The 25,787-nt window shown below is 36.0% G+C and overlaps 1 protein-coding gene and 1 long non-coding RNA gene across 4 annotated transcripts in view; one reads left to right on the top strand and one right to left on the bottom strand.

Annotated features, from left to right (window-relative positions):
* The window catches only part of CNTN1 (contactin 1), a 389,716-nt gene that overhangs the window by 211,263 nt on the left and 152,666 nt on the right, over window positions 1–25,787 (top strand). For all 3 annotated transcript variants that reach the window (XM_070454566.1, XM_070454567.1, XM_070454568.1), the window contains 3 exons: window positions 13,541–13,678; window positions 15,069–15,101; window positions 22,848–22,980. In XM_070454566.1, coding sequence (XP_070310667.1) covers window positions 13,624–13,678; window positions 15,069–15,101; window positions 22,848–22,980 — 221 coding nt within the window. In that variant the 5' untranslated portion in view covers window positions 13,541–13,623. The remainder of the gene's footprint in view (window positions 1–13,540; window positions 13,679–15,068; window positions 15,102–22,847; window positions 22,981–25,787) is intronic.
* On the bottom strand, window positions 1,290–20,685 carry LOC139030852 (uncharacterized). Its single transcript, XR_011483286.1, has 2 exons — window positions 20,621–20,685; window positions 1,290–1,835 (listed from the first exon to the last, which is right to left on the bottom strand). It is a non-coding gene; the product is annotated as an uncharacterized lncRNA (long non-coding RNA).

Here is a 25,787-nt window from a genome sequence, read left to right as displayed (position 1 = left end):
CCACACTTGCACTGCTGCGGGCATGGATTCCACCCCTGGTCAGGGAACTATGATATCCCACATGCCACACAGCCAAAAAACAAAGAAAACAACAACAGCAAAAATACTGACTTTATTTCTGGAGATTTATAGTTAATTTCACTTCAGTGTTTTGACTTCTGTTATGTACACATGTCACAGGACTGAGTGACTGAACAACAATGTAACCATGTCAAAAGGCTTTTACTTACACACACAGATGTGTATCTATATGCATGCACAATTTGTGTGTGTGTACCCAGTCGTGTATGACTCTTTGTGACCCCATGGTCTGTAGCCCACCAGGGTTCTCTGTCCATGGAATTCTCCAGGCAAGAATACTGGAGTGGGTTGCCATTTCCTTCTCCAGGGAATCTTTCTGACCCAGGAACTGAACCCACATCTCTTGAGTCTGCAGTATTGGTAGGTGGATTGTTTACGACTGTGCCACCTGGGAAGCCCCATGCATAATTTAGTCCTCACAATAATCTTCTGAAGAATGAACTTGAATTTCCATTCTACAGACTGGGTAACTGATACCTCAGGAAGGTTAAGTGATGGGGGCAGCAGAGGCAGATTTTCAGGTTGAGTCTGAGGACAAATGTTCTCTGATTTTAAAATGTAGAGTAAGAGATATTGATGTCTTTCCACCTAGGATAATCTGAGCTCAGCACAAACAAATTTCCTCTATTTTCTGGAAACTGAAATTCATGGCAAATGTTCCTTAGAACCACAGCAGAGTGATGAGTATCATAAGTAAAATTTTAGGTTAAATATTTTTAACATGACCTTTTATGAGCTGTGTTGAGGATCAATCAGAATAGATTCCTGAAATCCTGCCAAATCTTGTTTCTTTCTAAAAGAGATGCCACCATTTGCTAATACATATTAATGTTTTATCCATATTTCTAAATTTTGTTCTCTTTCAATGTAAATGCCTATAGAAGCATCAGTTCAATGAAATATTAGATTTATTGGTATTGTTGGAGCAAACTCTGATTATATAGCATACTAAATACTTTGTGAATAACTGTTAGTGGCTAAATGTTTGTTAATGTATAGTTGAAGATTTTTTAAATAATTTATATGGAATATCTCATGACAGAACAAAACAAGACAAGAACCAGATGATGTCTGTCTAGCAGAAAAATGCATACATAGATATGGACCAGATTTTTCAAAGGAGAACCATAGCATCATCTAAAGTAAAGAGAGGCGGGGGGGAAAGAAAGTGTAGAAAGACAGAAAAGAGCATGAAGGAAGGCGATAGAGACTGTCACCCTGTGTTCTTTATTATATTTTTGTTGTAGTTGTTTAAATACATAAGTAAGTGTCTTAGTAAAGGATGTTGAATTGTTTGGAGAATTCTATAGCACCAATGCATGTTAGGGAAACACCAGTCACTAGACACCTAAAGAGCTCTGGTTAAGTTGTGAGATGAGCCATCTCTAGGACCTGGTGAAAGGCCTCGGGGAGAGTAGGGAAACCAGGGAGCTGTTTTCTAGCACAGCGTGGCGTGTGGACAGAAATGCATCCCCAGGTTCCACTCATTCTGTTCTTTGGGATCTTGAGAAGAAAAGGCCTTCTTCTATCGGCACATCTTTGAGTTGTTTTCTTCTTATGCCACTTCACTTGCTACAACACTTTCAGGCCTGTGGGGTCTGGGAGCTGGCTGTGGATTACTGAGCGGTAGGTCCTCAAGGGAGAATTGAGAAGAGCTGTTTCTTCTGCACTAGCGAGTGTGGGCTCAGCCTTGGCCCCCTCCCCTCTGCTGCAGTCTGAGAGGCTGGGACCAGGAGTCACAAGTGATGGGATAACTGGTGACACCACAGAACAAATCAGTAGCAGAAAACGATGTGAGAGATGCTTTTATACTGAAACAGAAAGAAATCCATTAAATAAAATAAATTACATGCTGCCAGAATAATCACTCACTGTCCCATTGAAATAGGCAATATTTTGGAGTGAAGGAAAAGATAGTTTGCCCCAAGATAATAAAAAATGTCTCCTTCTGACAAGAATGAAAATATTGAAATTAGAAGACAGTCAATAAAACTCAATAAAATGCATACTAAAGATGCTTTAAAATATTGCTACTTAGACTATTCTCTTCTAGGGTGTATATATAAGCAGTAATAATCTGTAACAGAGACCAGAGCCCCAGCAAGAAATATTCTCTATTACCTATTGTAAGTATTCTATGCTTATTTGAAGGAACTGAAGTTAAATTTTAATTTGTTTGTGGCAAGTGTTTTGAAATACAGTTATGGAATGGCCCACTCATTTCTTCAATAAATATATATCAAATGACTTCTCAGTGCCAGGCATTAGAGACACAACAATAAACAAGTAGCATGTCATTGTCTCTTGTAGTCTGATGGGCCCTAAGGCCTAGCAGAATAATAGTTAATATTCATTGACTACTTTCACAGTAAGCATTTCACGTGCATAATCTTACACGACAAGAGTTCTATGAAATGCACATTTGTTTTTCATATTTTGTGCATGAGTCAGAACTTGAGTAATTTTCCCAAAGTTGCAAGCTAAAGAGTGGTTGAGCCAAGTTTCAGACTAGATCTGGCTGGCTTTCCTGGATTACCTTTGACTATGCCTTACCTGAGGTTCCCATATACTGTGGGTATTGTCTAAGAAAGAAAGAAATAATATCCTTGACCTAGAAAATTCTTCTGTATTGTATTTTTAGTTTCTTTCTTCTTTTTTTTTCCATTTATTTTTATTAGTTGGAAGCTAATTACTTTACAATATTGTAGTGGTTTTTGCCATACATTGACATGAATTAGCCATGGATTTACATGTGTTCCCCATCCCGATCCTCTCTCCCACCTCCCTCCCCACCGCATCCCTCTGGGTCTTCCCAGTGCACCAGCCCTGAGCACTTGTCTCATGCATCCAACCTGGGCTGGTGATCTGTTTCACCCTTGATAGTATACATGTTTCAATGCTATTCTCTCAGAACATCCCACCCTCACCTTCTCCCACAGAGTCCCAAAGTCTGTTCTGTACATCTGTGTATCTTTTTCTGTTTTGCATATTGGGTTATCGTTACCATCTTTTAAAATTTCATATATATGCATTAGTATACTGTATTGGTCTTTATCTTTCTGGCTTACTTCACTCTGTGTAATGGGCTCCAGTTTCATCCATCTCATTAGAACTGATTCAAATGAATTCTTTTTAACGGCTGAGTAATATTCCATTGTGTATATGTACCACAGCTTCCTCATCCATTCGTCTGCTGATGGGCATCTAGGTTGCTTCCATGTCCTGGCTATTATAAACAGTGCTGCAATGAACATTGGGGTGCATGTGTCTCTCTTTCAGATCTGGTTTCCTCGGTGTGTATGCCCAGGAATGGTATTGCTGGGTCATATGGCAGTTCTATTTCCAGTTTTTTTAAGGAATCTCCACACTGTTCTCCATAGTGGCTGTAGTAGTTTGCATTCCCACCAACAGTGTAAGAGGGTTCCCTTTTCTCCACGCCCTCTCCAGCATTTATTGCTTGTAGACTTTTGGATAGCAGCCATCCTGACTGGCGTGTAATGGTACGTCGTTGTGGTTTTGATTTGCATTTCTCTGATAATGAGTGATATTGAGCATCTTTTCATGTGTTTGTTAGCCATCTGTATGTCTTCTTTGGAGAAATGTCTGCTTAGTTCTTTGGCCCATTTTTTGATTGGGTTGTTTATTTTTCTGGAATTGAGCTGCAGGAGTTGCTTGTATATTTTTTAGATTAATCCTTTGTCTGTTGCTTCTTTTGCTATTATTTTCTCCCAATCTGAGGGCTGTCTTTTCACCTTGCTTATAGTTTCCTTTGTTGTGCAAAAGCTTTTAAGTTTCATTAGGTCCCATTTGTGTATTTTTGCTTTTATTTCCAATATTCTGGGAGGTGGGTCATAGAGGATCCTGCTGTGATTTATGTCGGAGAGTGTTTTGCCTATGTTCTCCTCTAGGAGTTTTATAGTTTCTGGTCTTACATTTAGATCTTTAATCCATTTTGAGTTTATTTTTGTGTATGGTGTTTGAAGGTGTTCTAGTTTCATTCTATTACAAGTAGTTGACCAGTTTTCCCAGCACCACTTGTTAAAGAGGTTGTCTTTTTTCCACTGTATATCCTTGCCTCCTTTGTCGAAGATAAGGTGTCCACAGGTACGTGGATTTATCACTGGGCTTTCAATTCTGTTCCATTGATCTATATTTCTGTCTTTGTGCCAGTACCATACTGTCTTGATGACTGTGGCTTTGTAGTAGAGTCTGAAGTCAGGCAGGTTGATTCCTCCAGTTCCATTCTTCTTTCTCAAGGTTGCTTTGGCTATTCGAGGTTTTTTGTATTTCCATACAAATTGTGAAATTATTTGTTCTAGTTCTGTGAAGAATACCGTTGGTAGTTTGATAGGGATTGCATTGAATCTATAGATTGCTTTGGGTAGTACAGCCATTTTCACAATACTGAGTCTTCCATTCCATGAACAAGGTATATTTCTCCATCTATTTGTGTCCTCTTTGATTTCTTTCATCAGTGTTTTATAGTTTTCTATATATGGTCTTTCATTTCTTTAGGTAGATATACTCCTAAGTATTTTATTCTTTTTGTTGCAATGGTGAATGGTATTGTTTCCTTAATTTCTCTTTCTGTTTTCTCATTGTTAGAGTATAGGAATGCAAGGGATTTCTGTGTGTTAATTTTATATCCTGCAACATTACTGTATTCATTGATTAGCTGTAGTAATTTCCTGGTAGAGTCTTTAGGGTTATGTAGACGATCATGTTGTCTGCAAACAGTGAGAGTTTTACTTATTCTTTTCCTATCTGGATTCCTTTTATTTCTTTTTCTGCTCTGATTGCTGTGGCCAACACTTCCAAAACTATGTTGAATAGTAGTGGTGAGAGTGGACACCCTTGTCTTGTTCCTGACTTTAAAGAAAATGCTTTCAATTTTTCACCATTGAGGATAATGTTTGCAGTGGGTTTGTCATATATAGCTTTTATTATGTTGAGGTATGTCCCTTCTATGCCTGCTTTCTGGAGAGTTTTTATCATAAATGGATGTTGAATTTTGTCAAAGGCTTTTTCTGCATCTATTGAGATAATCATATGGTTTTTATCTTTCAATTTGGTAATGTGGTGTATTACATTGATTGATTTGTGGATATTAAATAATCCTTGCATTCCTGGGATAAAGCCCATTTGGTCATGAACTATGATCTTTTTAATATGTTGTTGGATTCTGTTTGCTAGAATTTTGTTAAGGACTTTTGTGTCTATGTTCATCAGTGATATTGGCCTGTAGTTTTCTTTTTTTGTGGCATTCTTGTCTGGTTTTGGTATTAGGGTGATGGTGGACTTATAGAATGAGTTTGGAAGCTTACCTTCTTCTGCAATTTTCTGGAAGAGTTTGAGTAAGATAGGTGTTAGCTCTTCTCTAAATTTTTGGTAGAATTCAGCTGTGAAGCCATCTGGTCCTGAGCTTTTGTTTGCTGGAAGATTTCTGATTACAGTTTCAATTTCCTTGCTTGTGATGGGTCTGTTAAGATCTTCTATTTCTTTCTGGTTCAATTTTGGAAAGTTATACTTCTCTAAGAACTTGTCCATTTCTTCCAAGTTGTCCATTTTATTGGCATAGAGCTGCTGGTAGTAGTCTCTTGTGATCCTTTGTATTTCAGAATTGTCTGTTGATATCTCTCCATTTTCATTTCTAATTTTGTTGATTTGGTTCTTCTCCCTTTGTTTCTTAATGAGTCTAGCTAATGGCTTGTCAATTTTATTTACCTTTTCAAAAAACCAACTTTTAGCTTTGTTGGTTTTTGCTATGGTCTCTTTAGTTTCTTTTGCATTTATTTCTGCCCTAATTTTAAAGATTTCTTTCCTTCTACTAACCCTGGGGTTCTTCATTTCTTCCTTCTATAGTTGCTTTAGGTGTAGAGTTAGGTTATTTATTTGACTTTTTTCTTGTTTCTTGAGGTAAGCCTGTATTGCTATGAACCATCCCCTTAGCACTGCTTTTACAGTGTCCCATAGGTTTTGGGTTGTTGTGTTTTCATTTTCATTCATTTCTATGCATATTTTGATTTCTTTTTTGATTTCTTCTATGATTTGTTGATTATTCAGAAGCGTGTTATTTAGCCTCCATATGTTGGAATTTTTAATAGTTTTGCATTGTGGTCAGAAAAGATGACTGGAATGATTTCAATTTTTTTGAATTTACCAAGGCTAGATTTATGGCCCAGGATGTGATCTATTCTGGAGAAGGTTCCGTGTGCACTTGAGAAAAAGGTGAAATTGATTGTTTTGGGGTAAAATGTCCTATAGATATCAATTAGGTGTAGCTGGACCATTGTGTCATTTAAAAAGTTTGTGTTTCCTTGTTAATTTTCTGTGTAGTTGATCTGTCCATAGGTGTGAGTGGGGTATTAAAGTCTCCTACTATTATTGTGTTATTGTTAATTTCCCCCTTCATTCTTGTTAGCATTTGCCTTACATATTGTGGTGCTCCTATGTTGGGTGCATATATATTTATAATTGTTATATCTTCTTCTTGGATTGATCCTTTGATCATTATGTAGTGTCCTTCTTTGTCTCTTTTCACAGCCTTTATTTGAAGTCTATTTTATCTGATATGAGTATTGCGACTCCTGCTTTCTTTTGGTCTCCGTTTGCGTGGAATATTTTTTTCCAGCTCTTCACTTTCAGTCTGTATGTGTCCCTTGCTTTGAGGTGGGTCTCTTGTAGACAGCATATATAGGGGTCTTGCTTTTGTATCCATTCAGCCAGTCTTTGTCTTTTGGTTGGGGCATTCAACCCATTTACATTTAAGGTAATTATTGATAAGAATGGTCCCGTTGCCATTTGCTTTGTTGTTCTGGGTTCATGTTCATACAGCCTTTCTGTGTTTCCTGTCTAGAGAAGATCCTTTAGCATTTGTTGAAGAGCTGGTTTGGTGATGCTGAATTCTCTCAGCTTTTGCTTGTCTGTAAAGCTTTTAAATTCTTCATATCTGAATGAAGTCCTTGCTGGGTACAGTAATCTGGGTTGTAAGTTATTCTCTTTCATAACTTTAAGTATGTCCTGCCATTCCCTTCTGGCCTGAAGGGTTTCTATTGATAGATCAGCTGTTATCCTTATGGGAATCCCTTTGTGTGTTATTTGTTGTTTCTCCCTTGCTGCTTTTAATATTTGTTCTTTGTGTTTGATCTTTGTTAATTTGACTAATATGTGTCTTGGGGTGTTTCACCTTGGGTTTATCCTGTTTGGGACTCTCTGGGTTTCTTGGACTTGGGTGGCTATTTCCTTCCCCATTTTCGGGAAGTTTTCAGCTATTATTTCCTCGAGTATCTTCTCATGGCCTTTCCTTTTGTCTTCTTCTTCTGGGACTCCTATGATTCGAATGTTGGGGCATTTCACATTGTCCCAGAGGTCCCTGAGGTTGTCCTCATTTCTTTTAATTATTTTTTTCTTTTTTCCTCTCTGCTTCATTTATTTCCACCATTTTATCTTCTACCTCACTTATCCTATCTTCTGCCTCCGTTATTCTACTGTTGGTTCCCTCCAGAGTGTTTTTGATCTCATTTATTTTTTATATGAAATATAAGTATGATCTCATTATTTATTATTGCATTACTCATTTTTAATTGACTCTTTTTTATTTCTTCTAGGTCCTTGTTAAACATTTCTTGCATCTTCTCAATCCTTGTCTCCAGGTTATTTATCTGTAACTATTTTGTTTTCAAGATTTTGGATCATTTTTATTATCATTATTCTAAATTCTTTTTTCAGGTAGATTCCCTATCTCCTCCTCTTTTGTTTGGCTTGGTGGGCATTTTTTATGTTCCTTTACCTGCTGGGTATTTCTCTGCCTTTTCATCTTATTTAGATTGCTGGGTTTGGGGTGGCCTTTTTGTATTCTGGTAGTCTGTGGTTCCTTTTTATTGTGGAGGTTTCTCCCCCTGGGTGGGGCTGGGTGTTTGGCTTCTCGAGGTTTGCTGGTTAGAGAAGCTTGTGTCGGTGTTCTGGTGGGTGGAGCTGGATTTCTTTTCTCTGGAGTGCACTGGAGTGTTCAGTAGTGAGTTTTGAGATGGGTCTGTGGGTTTGCTGTGACTTTGGGCAGCCTGTATATTGACGCTCAGGGCTATATTCCTGTGTTGCTGGAGAATTTGTGTAGTATGTCTTGCTCTGGAATTTATTGGCTCTTGGGTGATGGTTGGTTTCAGTGTAGGTATGGAGGCTTTTGGATGATCTCTTGGTTCCCTGTAGTCAGGAGTTCTCTGGTGTTCTCAGGTTTGGGGATTAAGCCTCTTGCCTCTGGGTTTCAGTCTTATTCTTTCAGTAGCCTCAACACTTCTCCCACCATACAGCACTGATAACAAAACTTCTAGGTTAATGGTGAAAGGATTCTTCACAGTGAGGGACACCCAGAGAGGTTCACAGAGTTACATGAAGAAGAGGAGAGGGAGGAAGGAGATAGAGGTGAGCAGGAGGAGAAAAGGGGGGATTCAAGAGAGGAGAGACAGATCCAGGTTGTACTCTATTCCCTAAGTGTTCTCCACAGCCCACAATACCCACAGAGATTCACAGAATTGGATTGAGAAGAGAAGGGGGAGGAAGGAAACAGAGGTGATCTGGGGGAGAAAAAGGAGAATCAAAAGGGGGAGAGAGTGATCAAACCAGCAATCACACTCCTGAGTAAAAATGGGTACTGAAGGTTGGATTCTTAAATGTCCAAAATTGATATCAAATACTGAAAAACAAAGATTAAAAATCTAGAGTAGAGGTTAGACTCTTAAAAATACAATAGTAAAAAACCACAAAAACACAAAAAAATTTAAGAAATATATATGGAGTTCGCTTTAAAAATAGGGTCTTTTTTTTTTTTTGCCAGGTTATAGTGGGTTATAAAAATGAAAATTAAGGAGTAATAGAGGAGTAATAGAGGACTTTAAAAAAAAGAAAAAGTAAAAAAAAAGAAAGAGAAAAAAATGTTTTTATTAAAAATAAAAGAATAGTAGTAAAAGTATATCTAGGAATTTCTCTGGAGCTGTTGTGGGCAGTGTGGGTTCGGTTCAGTTTCAGATAGCTCCTTGTTTGAGCTTACACTTCTCGCTATCTATAGGCCCCTTCCAGTGTAGTCAGTGTTAACTACAGGGATTTTAATCTGTTGCACCTGTCACTTCTGAAGCGGTTCCCTTTGTTTCTTTGGCTTCTGTTTGCAGGTCTCTTCAGTGCCTAATTTCTGCCCTGGCACACGCGGGCGGAGGTGGTCTCTTGTTCAGGTTCGCTTGTTCAGTCATGCTGTGGGGAGGGGGGGCGCTGCAGACAAATGTCACTGGCCTATGTGGGGAGCACTCGCTTCTTTCCGGCCACGTTGGGTTTGCCCCGACTCGGGGCGGGTGTGTGTGCTCTCCCCGTCCACACTGCTCAGGCTCCGGGCTGCTCTCCAGGGAGCAGGCCCTGCGTTGTGTGCACTTCCCAGGCCTAAGCCACTCAGATTCAGGTTTTTGGGTATTCCACCAAAGCGGAGTCGGTTGGGCCTGCGTTTTGTGCCTTCCCCAGCCCGAGCAGCTCAGGCCGCCAGGAGCTTGACGGGCACACTCTCCCCGGGTGCAGGGCGCCTTATCCCCTCCGCGGGCCCAGCCTCAGTTCCCGTGCGTGCCAGTTGGGTGCGCCTTATGTCAGTTCTGGGGAGCTGGACTCTGGCTGCGACCCTCCCATTGGATGTCAACCATCCAGAATCTCAAGGAAGTCTTTGGTTAGAAGCTGGGAGCCTGTTTGCAGCTTGGTAGGGGATGCCGTCTCTGGGGCCGAGTTTGCCCCTTTCCCCTCCCCGCTGCCTCCTGCCTCTAGAGGGGATGGGCCAGTCCACAGCCGGCTACCTCTTCTCTGGTATTCGCTCAGTCCTTCGTTCTGGGAACCGGCGGGTAGTGCCTAAGTTTAGGGCTTTTCCCAACTTAATTCTCTCTCTCTTGCGATCCCACAGTTTAAGTTGCTATCTCACGTTAGCTCCCTCTGATTGCCCTCAGGGCATTCGGGCCCTGTCCTTACCCTAAGCAATGCCACCTGCTCCTCTCCGTTCCGCCCCCACTTGCTGGTGGCAGATGCGAGCGGCTGGGGTACTTTTCTGCTGGGAGTTGCTTTTAGGCATGTAATCTGTGGGTTTTATTTATTTTTCCTCCCAGTTAGGTTGCCCTTCGAGATTCGAAAACTTCCCCCAGACACACCAGTGAGAGGGTTTCCTGGTGTTTGAAAACTTCATCTATTAAGACTCCCTTCCCGGGACGGATCCCCGTCCCTAACTCTATTGTCTCTCTTTTTATCCTTTGTATTTTGTCCTACCTCCTTTTGAAGACAATGGGCTGCTTTTCTGGGTGCCCGATGTCCTCTGCTAATGATCAGAAGTTGTTTTGTGGAGTTTGCTCAGCGTTCAAATGTTCTTTTGATGGATTTGTGGGGGAGAAAGTGGTCTCCCCATCCTATTCCTCCGCCATCTTAGTTCCCTCCCCTTATTTTTAGTTTATTGAAATCGCTCACTCATAGTTACTCTTCCATTAGACCTGCCCTCATTCTTTCCTAGATTCCCAAATGGTTAATAAGGTAAACAGACCAAGATCTCACTCACATAATTTGTCAAAATTAATAATCTGAAGGATACTCTTCAGAGTAATTGTTGTTTAATTTTACCTGATTCTTTTTCTCTCTGGTCAGTATTGCTTCATCTACAGTCAATTAAAAAAATGCAGCAGCATCCCTTGCTCTTAAGATGAATATTATTAGTATGTAGAGTTATTATTTAGAATTATTTATTATCAATTTAGGTTTATTAATTGATAAATCTGGACTATTTAAAATCCAATAATCATTGACACATTAAACTGCACATGCTTTGTAATTTGCAATATGTTTGCAAATATATTCTCTTAGTTGATCTTTACAAAGAGAACTGTTTGATTGACACAGCAGTTTAGCATAGTTGTTTGCCTTTCTCCCTTCCTCATTAGAGGAACTCATCTTAATTAGTGTGTATAACTCAGTGAAAAGAATTAGAAACCAATGGGCCGAGAAAATGCTGAAATGTCCATTTTTGGAGACAAACTTTAAGAGATATAAATAATGTGTACAGGTTTCAAAATTTTTAATTTAGGTTTATATTTGAATACTAATGATAACAAAATAAAAAGTTGAATTCTTCTTTAGGTCATTTAATTGATTCCCCTGCCTCCTGAAGGAATTTATCTTTATTCTTCACCTTTATTTACCTGTTTCTTTTCCTTTCTAATCAGTTCTGTTTAGTAAAAGAAATAAAATAAAATTTAAATGTAAAAGTCTAGACTTAACACAATCTATACATTTGTGTAGTTCTCATCTTCTTACCAATGTCCAAGAGAAATAAATTGGTCATAAATCAATCTTGGCATTTAAAAATTATCTGTTGAATATTTTTCCTCTTGCAAAGATATTTAAAAAATGTCCTGTTGCTCCACTGACCCATTTTTACTATGTTTGACTAAACATTCAACTCATTTTTTTCAAGAAATAAATGATTTTTCACTGAAAAATAACCTATACACCAAAAGGGAAAAATATTTTTTCTGGTCCATGTAGTAACACTAAATATTTTTACCAGTCTCAGAAAATGCTTGAATTCTGGCAAATTAAAGGGGGTAAATATGGTCTTAAAGTCCATCACATTTAAAAAAATAAGTGGTACTCTACATGCCATTATGATGCAAGAAACAGTACCATTTTATTTTGGCTGCTTTAGATAGCATTTAAATATATTTGTATATTGATAATGATAACATTAGGTATTTTCAGAATTGCTTTGATGCTCTAATTTATATTTTACATTCAATTCTATGACATGAGATTCTTATATCCTATTTCTTAACATATTCTTTGAAAATATGATTTCATTTGTTTTCAAATTGAAGAGCCTATTGTGTCTCAGTTGAAGAAGTCTCTCTAATGCAGTGCCACCACCAGGTCCATCTGAGACATATGTTGCAGTGTTTTTAGAAAATGATTAACATGCTTTCAAGTTTAATAATATGTAGATCCAAACAAGTCTCTCATTGCGCTGACCTGTGTACACATAAGCATTCCTGTCAATCTGTGAACTTTTCAAGGGCAAGCAGACTATGTCTTTCTTTTTGATTCTCTTATCTGCATGCTTGGTCACTGATGGATCTACAAAGATGATGAGGTTTAAGTCAAAGAGCCCCTCACTAAAATGAAGCTATTTCAATGCCTTGAAACCAATATAATCATGTGGTCAGAAGTTTTTACAGAATTTTATAAAAGCAAGATATTTTACTTAGACTGATGCATAGTTTTGTGGTGTAGTTTATTTATTTATTAGTATTTTTTTAATTTGGCTGTGTTGCATCTTAGTTGCTACATGTGGGATCTTCCATGTGTAGTGCAGGATCTTTCATTGCAGCTCATGGACTCTCTAGTTGTGGTGAGTGGACTCAGTAGTTATGGCACATGGGCTTATTTACTCCATGGCGTGTGTGATCTTAGTTCCTGGACCAGGTATTGAACCTGTGTCCCCTGAATTGCAAGGCAGATTCTTAAACACTGGACCACCAGAGAAGTCTCTGTAGCTTAGTTTATATTAGTAATTTTGTCTTCTTATCTTTAAGGACGGCTCTCCAAATTTTAAAGATTTTGACACACAAAACCTAGCTTCTCTCTTATAAGGAACAACTATTTATATTTTGTTGAATGAATAAAGGAAAGAAGTGAAAGCAGAGAAAGGGAATAAACATGTTATTAATCATATACTTTGACATTTAAAAATTTAGCTTTTCTGGCAAAGATTTTCCATAAACCACCAACAGGCAATGCTAACATATAACTCTTGTATGATGTCTATGAATTTACAAAATTCTTATACAGATGTGGTTGTGGTGATGATTTAGTTTCTAAGTCATCTCCAGCTCTTGAGATCCTGTGGACTGTAGCCTGTCAGGCTCCTCTGTCCATGGGTTTTTCCAGGCAAGAATCCTGGAGTGGGTTGCCACTTCCTTTGCCAAGGAATCTTCCCTACCTAGGGATTGAATCCAGGTTTCCTGCATTACAGGGGGACTCTTTTACTGCTGAGCTACTAGGGAAATTCTTATACAAATATATATTTTACTAAATCTTTCTACCAGCACTTCAGGTCAATTTAATCTTCAGATAAAATAGTTGACATTGAAATGTTCACAACTTTGCTATTTGTAAAAAGATGTTACTATGCTCAATTATTAAAAACTTAAAAATATGTCAATTCAGTGACTTACTCATGTTTCTTACAATGTCAGCACTGGGAAGAAGCTGAAGCCCTGAATACCGAATCTACTCTTTTCATTACAATATGATGTTTACAAATGTATTTAAATAAACTAAAACTTATTCTACAAACAAGAAATATAAAATAGAATTGATAATATTGTTGACTCCAAATGATGAATATTTTCCATTCCCTTTCTTTCCTTTTTCTTATCTTTCCTCTTTTCTCTTTATGCAGGTGTTTAATATTATCCAACTGCCATAAACTTAAAGATTTTTTTTTGAAATTTGAACCTAAATTCTACTGAACACAAGATCAAAATGTGGTTGCTGTTCAGTCTCCTTGTAGTAATATCTTTTAAAACCTGTCTATCAGGTAAGAAATATCCTGTATATAACATATAACTTCCACAATTTATGTCAATGTAATTAATATTCTTTTCACTATATTGAATCTGGTGTGTAAAGTTCAGAATTAATATTTTCTTTTGCCATCTGGGTCAGGCAAGTAAATGCATATATATTAAGGCTGACACTTTTGTTCTTTTTTCTTTTTAGTTTCAATTAAAATTTCATAAGATTTAAGTCAATCAATCTTATATAGTGAAGTGCTGGTAAATGTTTAAAATCTGAATATCTGGGAGGGAAAAAATATCCCTGCTGTAACATTTATCAATTCCTACACAGTAAATTGTCCTACTGTTGTCATTTTCAGCTTGAAACCATTTAAGGTGGTGGGAGAAAAGTTATGCAACAACACACCATTATATAGTATGTTCACTATAGGGGTAAAATTGACATAACCTCAATAGTATACATAAAAATAAAATATAGTAAAATATTAGAAAATAATGGATTTTAAGCTTTTGTTACTTTTATTTTTTATAAGTTAATATAATTTAATTTATATTATTGGCTGGTCAATCTTTTGAAAAACAATTCAAAAATAATATACAGTGTTTTCAAGGACTTAAGAATAACAATGCAGTTTTAAGTATACTGTAGTTTTAGGATAAACAAACACTATATTTCTATTTTTCAAAGATAAGTGTGAAAAATTCAAAAATATTTTCTAAAGGTACATTGTATTTTTATCTGAAGCAGTTTTCTAACAATATTTTCTGATACCTCTGTCTCAATTACCTTAATTCAGCACTTGTTGAGTTGCTATTAAGTTCAAGATATAGATGGAGCTCATATTTTCATTTATGAACTTCCCTTGATTGCTTTAATAATGAACTTGATGGGCATCCTGTTGTATTTCTTAATTATTATTAAGGAAATAAAAATGCTACTTTACTTTGGGGAGTAATTTTTATTATGACTTCAGAATAAAAAAAAATAATAATTTTATTATCAGTACTTAAGAATTTTAATGATATAAACAGTAATTATACATACATACACACATATAGAACTATTTGCATATATGCATATATATCATTTAAATATAAAGAAAAATTTGTGGTAATGTTATTATTGCTGTCTACCTTTATGAATAAAACAAAGCAAAGATATTCTTATTAGCACTGAAAATTCATGACAATTCTTTAAAATTTTGGTGCTGTAATTATAAAAATGCAAAGATAAGAAATAAATATTTCCAAAGATATGATCTTACTTCAGTCTTAATGGTAAAGAGCTGATAATCTAATTTCATTAACTAATATCTCCATTATTTGAGTAACATTTGAAATCAAAACTTGAAGAGCAGCTTTGGGATTAACTTTTTTCTGTTTTTTGTCATTTTTTTTTTTTCTTTTTAGAGTTTACATGGCACAGAAGGTATGGTCATGGAGGTAAGTTGATGAAAGGGTAACTTTTTAAATAGATTTCTTCAAATAAACCATATTTCACCCCTACATTAAGCTATTAAGTTTTCAAACTTATAGCAAGTGGTTACAATTAGAGCACTTGGGAATTTTGTAGATGTTTTATCTGAGGTCTTCATGCAACTTATTTGATTACCAAAATAAATGAATAGATACAACACAAGCAAATATCCAAGTGGAGGACTGTGGCGGATAGAATATACTCAATGCAACCTGTATTTTTCTTTCATGTTTTATAATAATCCTATAGTACTTAATTTTGCAGCAATATTTTTAATATTATAAAATTCTAGCTTGTTTTGAAAGCCTTCTGCTTTGCTGCAAGAAGGAGAATTAAAGTTAATAAGCTTGGGACCTTAAGATTCAGTTTAATTAGAAATCCAGATAATGAAAAATTTATTGTTTATCCTTCTCTAAATATAACTAGCAATCCTGATAGTTTAGATTATATTTCAACCACTGAATAGTTCTTGCTAGAAATATAGACTGGAAAAAATAGAGTTTAGAGTAAGATCAGATTGGACTTACATATTCAACCTGGTATTCACTATGTGATCTTGTACAAATTATTCAATTTCTATGAGACTTATATTTCCAACATGTAAAAATCACAGGATTCTTGTGAACACTAAAAAACCAATGTGATGATAACTTACAGCACAGTGACCTACGTAGTAGGTGCTCAATAAACATGGTAAAAGTGGTAATCATTGGAAGCCACAGCATAGTGGTAGGAGAATGAGACATTAGGAAGAATCACTGAATAATCAGTGCTATTGCTTTCATGCCAAAGAAAGATTTTCATGCCAGAGTGAGTCAGAATCTCCATCGATAGGGGATTTATAGAAAGGAAAGTCTCAGCAAGAAGCATATCAAAGCTATTTCTGTTGTTTCCTTGTGAGTTAGCCTATATAGTGTGAGTCTAGGCTATATAAAGATCAATGATGTATGCTCCTTGATTTCAAGAACCTTACATATAATAAGGAATAATAAAAGTAAGTGGATAACAAATTCATAAGAAAAATATGATAGGCTCTTTAAGATAATTGAGGAATTAATAAATATTTAATGATGGAGCTAGTAGGCAAGGGAAACTGGAAGTATTTCAATTATTAGAAATGGATATAATTCTTAGAGGAAGTAGAACAAATAAAGCACAGAAGTGGGTAAATATAGACTGTGTTAGGTCGCTAATTCAAAGAACACTTGTTCTGCAGGATGTTAGTAAGACTTCATTGTCAAATAAATTTGAGAAAGGCTAGTTCATTAAACTTCAACAGTTTATGATTATGTGTGTTGTTTTTGTTCAGTCCTTCCGTCGTGTCTGATTCTTTGCAACCCCATGGACTGCAGCACACCAGTAATGGACATATTCGTTTCCTAGGACTGCTATAGCTATAATAAAACCACCAACTGGGTGGCTTAGAACAACAGAAATTTATTGTCTCACATTCTGAGACGAAATGTCCCAAAGAAAGGAGATTAAGAGTCAGGTTTCTGCTGAAACCTGTATGGGAAAGCTCTTTCCTTTCATCTTTCAGCTTCTGGTACCCCAAACACTGGGCTTCCTTTGTGGCTCAGATGGTAAAGAATCTGCCTACAGTGCATGAGACCCAGATCAAGAAGATCCCTATGAGAAGGGAATGGAAACCCACTCCAGTATTATTGTCTGGAGAACTCCATGGACTGGAGTTCTGGTGGGCTACAGTCCATGGGGTCACAAACAGTCAGACACAGCTGAGCGACTCACACACACACACACACACACATCCCAAACATTCCTTGGCTTATGGCAGCAAACACAGACAGACATAAGGTAGGTGTGAACAGATGCCCAGACTGTTATGCAAAACACAGTGTCTAGAGCTTTGAGGTTGCACCATAGGTCAAGGAAGTGGTTGTCATTAATAACTGTGAAAGGCTCTTCTTAGGCAAATAAGATCATGCAAGGAAAATTTAGTCAACTTAACCATTCTGATAACCTGATCTTAATTTTCCTTCTAATAACTGGATTCCTGTACATTCTCAAGACCAACTTGTTATATTTTAGCTATGATATATTGCTGCACAGTTACCTATTACCCATGAGACTAAAGAACTGATGAACCAGAGTATTCAAAGCCTAAGCCCTAAATGTCCTTATTCTCTTATCAGTGAGGAATGTTTGAAAATAGAGATAATAATAATGCTTTGAGCCAATTTAAATATTGTCTCATTTAGAGAGTTTACTGTATTTTAAGAGGGCTTACAACACTCCCCAGGCCATATCCACTGAATATTGTAAACACTGCAAAAATTCAAATATTAGACTCTGCTAAAATTTTGTTCTCATTGCTTTCTTCCTGAAACTCTCATTAAAACATACTTATGTAAAATTATGTTTGAAAACTAACAGATTAAGATGACATATTACAGAATGAGAAATAGGATTTCTTTCATTGAATATAAAATGAATAAAAACAACTCTCAAGCACAAATTGTAATTATACTTTCAATTTCCAGAGATAAAATAGGGTAGCAAGGTTATGGTGGATCATCTCTACATAGCAAGAGGTGAAATAATATTTCATTTAAGATCATACATTAACTGACTACATTAACTGTGAGACTGAGAATGTTACTGAAAAAAAGCAGCAGTTTTTGCCTTTCTGTTAATCTTCTTGATCAAATTTAAGAAATAAACTTACTTCTGCAATAGATGACCACTATATGGTAGAAAATAAATTTGTATTGAGTAAATCAAAGAATGATTTGAAGTAATTTTTTCAACTAGCTTGAGAAGTTATCTATATAACTGTGTGCTTCTTTTTAGAAGACTATATCTAGCACCAAAAGAGAGTGTATGTTTTAAAAACAACCTTATCTTGTTAACATATTTTCCATTTGTTTCTGTACCCTTTAACCTCATGATACTTTCAAAGCATGATAATTTGTCATCTAATTATTTCCATTGCCCTAGAAAAAAAGCAGTGGATAACTTAATTTTTGTTAACAGAGATTATAATGCTTGTATTAATGGATCCTTTGCTGAACCTTGTGTTGTATTACACCTGAAAGTTCTTTTTTCTTGATCTGAGTGCCCTAGCTCAACAGAGCAATGAACTTGGATAATCTTCAAGGGGGTTATGAAGCTGACATTCAGAAGCTAACACTGAGCATACCAAAGCAATTTGAAGCCGGTGATGAGTAATTTATCTCCCAAGAGCCCAAATATGTCCTCAAAATAAAATGCATATTGTAATTGGTAAACCACCTAATGAAATACATTATTTTATTCAGGCTTGAAAATATTAGAAAAGCAGGAAATATTTATAAAATTTATAAGTATATGCTAACATTTTATAACATTTATAAAATAATATTAACTAGAAACAAATGTGATATCAAGTGTGCCATATTCTCCTTTTGTTCTTAAAAATGGGCAAAAGAAAATATCTTAATTATAATATTTTGTCAAAATGGAAAAATTCAGTGTTTTATTGGAAATTAGTTTCATATTTTATCAATTAAAGGATTCATTGTCTCTTTCTGTAAAGGGCAAATGGAAATGGAGCACTTGGAAATATCTGCATATAATTTTGGAAAAGCATTTGTTGAGAATAAAATAGCATAGGGCACTGACAATATTCAGTTTGGCCTATAAACTTCAACCCAACTCACCCTCAAAGTGTTTTATCTTCAATCAGTAGAAGGTTTGCCAATCAATAGATATAGTCTGATCATTATTAACATGTAGCATTTCATTATTTTCATTGGAAATTGCCATTGCTGATATCTTTTCCAGAAAAAAACATGCCTTATGATCATGATGAAGAAACATATGTTCAGTTTTCTAAAAGCTGATGAATTTTTATCTCAAAATAACATATCTTAAAATCAAAAGATATGCTACCAGAAGAAACATTGAAAACCATGCATTTTATGAAGATATGCAAGTGTGCAACTAACCTCTACCTCCACACAGATGTACGTTTATGTGCAGCTGTCTTTGTATTTCAAGGCACCATACAATGTTTGAAATAATCAAGGCAATTAGGAGTGAACAAAACTCAACTATTTCAAAGTGATAAAACTAGTTATTTTAAGAAAATTAATAAATTATTAATTAAATTGAGAATTCAGGATTGTTATAATCCCTGTAAGGCTTCCCTGGTGGCTTAGATGGTGAAGAATTGACCTGCAATGCAGGAGATAATGACACTACCAGAGGACTCTTTAGAAGCAGGTGCTAGACAGGCCAGGATTAGCTATTTCTACATAGGAAATACAATACTGTTAAAGAATCTTTAGTTAATGAAACTGTGCACCTATTGAGATGAGTTCAAATTATGTAAAATTGCATGTGATCACAATTATTAAGTGAGGTACATATATAGTTAGTGGAAAGTACTTCCAATTTGCTACTTATTCCAAAATTCTCCAATGTATGTTGAAATGGACCTAAGGAAAATCTCTAATCTTGAAGACCTAAAATCCTATTAACAGTGTCTTTCACAGAAAAGAACTTTTAAACTTTAATAAAGTCCAGCTTATCATTTTTTTTTCCTTTATGGATCATGCTTTTGAAATTATGTCTCAAAATTCTTCACCATATGCAAGGTCTGAATGAAGTTATTGACTGAATTAAGGACAACCAAAACCTCTAGTTCATTAAACTGTAACCTCACAGAAGACCATTTAAAATTCTTATGTTACCTCTAATGTAACAAGTGGAAACTCAAGATCTAATCCAGTGTAGATAAGTGGACTTCTGTTTAAGTTTTATAATTGCACCAAACATTCATTCCTCTTTAAATTTGATGATCTTTTCTGTTGATAATGATAGTAATACCATAATCATCAAGCTTGTATATAAATACAATGCATTTAGAAGATATTCATGAGCTTAAACTCCCCTAAGATGTATTTATTTTAATATTCTGAATAATTAGTATGTTTAAATTTTTAAAAATTGCTCAAAATTGTCACCCTACTCATTATTAATCAAGGGTTAAAGTGAGAATAGTATTCATTTTACCTTCAAGAAGAGAATCAAAATATGTTAATAAAATTGAACTTCACTGCTCATCTTTTTAAGCATTTTTGTGTGAATTGGGAAGAAACAGCAGAAGCTCCAAAGCAGCAGGGTTACTAAATTGCTCCAGTTAGTAAAGCTGGGCAATTGACAGAGATTCAAAGAAGAATTCATGAGACTGTCCAAGTGGGAGAAGAAATATCACATGACTTATGTCATAGATATGTGCTTAGTCACTCAGTCATGTCAAACAATTTGCTACCCCATGGACTGTAGCCCACCAGGCTCCTCTGTCCATGGGGACTCTCCAGGCAAGAATACTGGGGTGGGTTGCCATGCCCTGCTCCAGGAGATCTTCCCAACCCAGGGATCAAACCCAGGTCTCCCGCTCTGTGGGTGGATTCTTTACCATCTGAGCCACCAGAGAAGCCCAAGAACACTGGGGTGGGTAGTCCTCTGCAGGGGAACTTACCGACCCGGGAATCGAACTGGGGTCTCCTGCATTGCAGGCGGATTCTTTACCAGCTGAGCTACACAGGGCACCCTTTTTATCATAGATAATTCCAAGGTTTCTTTGTGAGGTCAAAAAATCTAGAACCTACATACAAATGAAGGTCTTGTTATCAAGGATTTGAGATTCATTACATTTTTCCCTGTCAGTCTATTACTTCCTAAAGGCCAGAAAACATTGGACATGATCAGGTAATTATATGAAGCAAAGCAGAAAACATTATAGTACTTCTAGTTTTTAGTCTCAAATATATGGAAATAAACAGCTTAGAGCAGGACTTCAAAAATCATTAGCAAGTGACTTCTGTGAACACCTTGCATTCATCATCTTACTTATGGTTGCAGTAGGCCTATGGAATCCTTTTAGGGCACATGCCCCAATTCCTTTTTTTTTTTTTTTTTTTTTAGGGTAAATACAATATAGAACGAATGACTTGCATAAAACAACAGCTAGGAAACCAATGTTGAGCTAAATCCCATTTCTTCTAGTTCCTCCAGTTCTGATCCAGTGATTTATCTGTGATCTGAAATAGGATGATGCTATATAATGTAACTGAGATCCATAAATTCTTGAATGGCATTTTCAGCAAATTCCAACTAAAAATGAGGCTTCTCCCTTTGAAATACTTCAGGTCAGTTTAGAAAAATTAATACTTGGAAAATTAATACTCTTCATACTGGGAGAAGCTAGCTGAGGATGTTTATTAATCATCTGTGTACACATAAATGTGTATTGACATGATGCTTGTGGCACCAGAATTAGAAGAATGAATAAAATTTGGCTTCTGAAACTTTTGGAATTAGTCTAAACGGTGATATATGTAAGACATGTAAATTAAATTTTGAAAAGATTGGCAAATTCATCAGAATGTGGGTTGTCTCAATGTAATTTCTCACAATAGTCAAATGAGGTAGGTTTTAATATTATCTCCATCTTATAAGGGGTGATATCAAGGTTTGGAGATATTAAATAATTTTTCCAAAAGTACTGATAAACTTCACTAAGGCAAGATTTAAATGATGTAATTAAACTGCTTGTTAAAAGAAACTGGAAGAAAGCTCTTATCCTCAAGTTTAACTTTAGAACAGCCAATTTTTCAGTATGACATTTGCCTTACACTTGCTCTTAAAAAAATAAATTGGAAGAGTGAACCACAGCTTTTGATTAAGCAGAGACCTACAATGATCCCATGTAAGAATATTCCTCCTTTCTAGCCATATATATATGTATATATAAGTATGAAGTCATCTGGAGCATCTGGCTCTTCGCTGGGCTCCATAAAAAGGTTCCAAACTGATGACATGTGAATGATTCTCTTCCTCATCCTACTGTGAGGAGTCACACCTCCTCTCCAGAGAGGATACGCTGTCAGGAACAACTGCTTCAACACTGGTATTTTTGTGGTAGATTTTAAACCAGCTGGCCAGATCCTATATCCATTTACTGATAACTCATGGACTGTTCGGTAATTTATGGATTGTTCTAGATGCTACCAGTGCTGGTCACGTTTAAAGACAAAAACAAAACAAGAACTGACCCAAGAAAAGGACCCATTTCCTCAGAACTTCTACAAATATATTCATTCAAAAATTGTTAAACAATTATTATGTTCCACACTGCTAGACAGCTGTGGAGGAGAGTGCGATATAGAAATTATGGCATCTGCAGTCTAGTAAACCTTTCCCCAGGCATCTGCAATCTAGTAAAACAGAAAATTGCATCAAGAATCACAGCCGCTGTGTTAAGTACCATAAGCCTGCTAGGGAGTAATAAGAATGTGGACTTACTAAAACTCGGAGGGGGTTGAGAGTTGGCTTCCTGAAGGAGCTAACTTTATGACTGTCATTAAGGATTGTACAAATTCTGATGGGAGGAGAGAAATGAGATGGTGGTTCCAGAAAGAGAAAAAGCTCAGAGGCATTAAAGCATGGCTTGTTTGAGAAGCACTAATTAGTTAAGCATGGCAACACAGAGTGCTTTTCAGAAAATGATGATAGATAAGTAGAGAAGAATTTTGAATAAACCTAAACATTTTCCTCAGGATTATAGAGGCAAATATCTTTGGTTCAAATGACACTGGAGATCCCGTGTTTCTGACCTTTCTTTCAAAAAAACCTTTTTAAATGTACTCATTTTTTCTTTGATTTCTAAAATAAAGGAATATAAAATAATTTTATTTTCCTTATAGTTTCTGAGGAAGACAAAGGATTTGGACCAATTTTTGAAGAACAACCAATCAATACCATTTATCCAGAGGAGTCACCGGAAGGAAAAGTTTCACTAAACTGCAGGGCACGAGCCAGCCCTTTCCCAGTTTACAAGTAATGTACCTCATTGCTCTTTACAGAATGAAGTGTTGGACTAAGATTACAGATCAGCATCTGTGATCCTGTATCTATAGAGAAAGCTATGACCTAAAGCTTTCTATGAAATCTTGGATCATTATCAAAAATATTGTCATACAGCTAATTTTTAAAAAGTTGTTTAATACTGAAATAGTTTTCTTAAACATATGCATATAATTCACTTCCTATTTCCTGCACAGAGAATGCCAGTACCATTTCACATTACCACTTAAAAATTGGCTAATGGAGGTCATACTATTAAGTAAGAAAATGGTTACATGAAAAATATGCAGAATTTAAATATATGCACTTGAGGATAAACTGTTTTTGAATTTATTGGCCTGTTGCTGCTAAGTCATTTCAGTCATGTCCGATTCTGTGTGACCCCATAGATGGCAGCCCACCAGGCTCCTCTGCCCCTGGGATTCTCCAGGCAAGAACACTGGAGTGGGTTGCCATTTCCTTCTCCAATGCATGCATGCATGCTAAGTCGCTTCAGTCATGTCCAACTCTGTACTACCTCATGGATAGCAGCCCACCAGGCTCCTCTGTCCACAGGAGGCAAGAGTGGGTTGCCATTTCCTTCTCCATATATTGGCCTAGATAACTCATATATACAGATGACAGATAATAGTCTATATTAATCACATTTAAAGAGCATATTACATAGGTAATTCTAGAAAACACCATTTCAGTAGTCTCAAATCTATATTCCAGACAACAAAACAAATTCCTTAAACGACTCTACCTATCAGACAATCTATATATCTCTCTTCATGTTTTTTCTGGAATACCTATTAACACCATCAAAAATAAATTTATAAAAAGTAGCAGTCAGTTTTCTTGCTTCAGAGTGTTCAGAAAAATATACTAACAGTTTCTAGTCTGACATAAAGAATAAGATTTTAAAATTAACCAAATGCCAATGGATTTTGGTTCCATGAAGACAAAGCAAGTGATTGAAAGGGAAATTAGGGCTCTCATGTGTTCACGTCACCAGAGTTAATTGAAGGTTGTCATTCAACAAAGTTTTAGTAGTAGATTTTTCTTTTCATGGATAGAAAAACAACTTTTCATTGCTATTAAAAAGTTATTATGAAGAATACCCATTCCTTTCATTTCATTATACTTGAACTCATTTCCTCTTGCCTCTAACTATAATTGCAAAACTTATCTTAAAATAAAATACAAATTTATATGGAAAATCACCATCTTGGAGTGCAATATAAAAGGATATTTTATAAATTATATAAATAGCATATTTGTTCTGAAAATATTTGATGGGCTAGATTTATTTCTACCCTTAAGTCGTTCACGATGGGAGTTTACATACATAACCTTGGACTTGGCATAGTATAACTAATGACAGGCTCTAGAGAAGCACAGAATTTTGCATCAAGTACAGAATTTTATAGGAAAGGAAGCTGTGTCCTATATAAGTAAATTGACTTGCTCCAGAACTAGTAACTCACAGATCTAAGACTGAAACACAGGTTTCATGACTTTCAAGGAAACATATAATTTTTTTTTTTCAGTATTCATCTATCTAGACAGGTTGATAGTATTTCAAAAGCTATTTCAGTGATGGTTATTCTGTGATTCTCTTTCCTTGACGTTCATACACGTGGAACCTAAGCAAATCAGCCTCCAGGATGCCCTGGAGAATAAAAGAACAAAGAGGTTGTTCTCAGATAGGGTCTAAGAATGTGTGCTTCTCTTTGCTGCCCTGCTGCTACCATAGAGACTGTAAGAAGCCAAGTTTTACATCACTAAAATTGTGTACATATTAACACCCCCTTACATCTGCCTCCTCCAGTCCCATTTAGTTTTCTTACCACAATTTAAAAAATAACAATAAGAAGCAAAACTGTGCTTGGCAAATGTATCACCAACTTCCTCCCACAGACTGCATATGCATTTAAGTCCCCAGGGCAAGTATGCCTTTATTATCTATACAGTAATGTAGAAAACTGATGGGAAGAAGTAGATGTTTAATTGTTGTGAAGATGGTCTGCATTTGAAAGCAAAGTAAGAAAAATTTATTCAGCTCATGATGTAGCTTGTCTGACAAAAGAACACTTGCCGTGATGAAAATGTACTTAATATTCAAAGAAAGCCATACTAACCTTGGTAATCATGCAATTTGTCATTCACATAGTACTTTTATATTTATGGTATGTTCTGTGATAATTTGTTATTCATCACAACATCATGAAAGATAAAACAGGCAACTTTTTTACTTATCAGTCTTGAGACTTTCACTATCTTGCCCTGTCTCCTACAATAACAAGAACTTTAATAAAAATTGTATTTAAGGCTGTGTGAAAGGGATTATAACAATGGTGAATATTCCAAAAAATTAAATAGATGAGTGAACTTACCTAATCACAGCAAAATTTATCATTAAATGACATCAAGAGCAGAATCAGACCTACTGGGAAGGAGTTAAAACAAGAAATAAAAACTTGGAGTGAACATAATGGGGAGAAATTTATATTGATATCTTATGTTTGGATATAACTAGTGCCTCACAAGGGAAACCACTGCCTTGGCAAATGCTAAGTGACTCGACATTGGATGGTTCAGGCAGGGACAATTTTGCCATCAGCTAGGATGAAGGGGATGATTTATTCATAGGGCTGATATTTGGTAGGTTTTGAAAAGCAAAGCATGATTTTCTGTGTTTGCTTTTAAATTACTTCCCACACTGTAAAAATTAAAACTAAAAATGTTCTAGTAACTTGATTTATTAAAAATATTATAAAATTATTAGGGCTTTCTGA

This window comes from Odocoileus virginianus, chromosome 24 (assembly GCF_023699985.2).
Source record: "Odocoileus virginianus isolate 20LAN1187 ecotype Illinois chromosome 24, Ovbor_1.2, whole genome shotgun sequence".
Classification (NCBI taxonomy): Eukaryota; Metazoa; Chordata; class Mammalia; order Artiodactyla; family Cervidae; genus Odocoileus; species Odocoileus virginianus.
The sequence above is the reverse complement of the archived record's forward strand: the minus strand, read 5'-3'. Positions and strand labels throughout refer to the sequence as shown.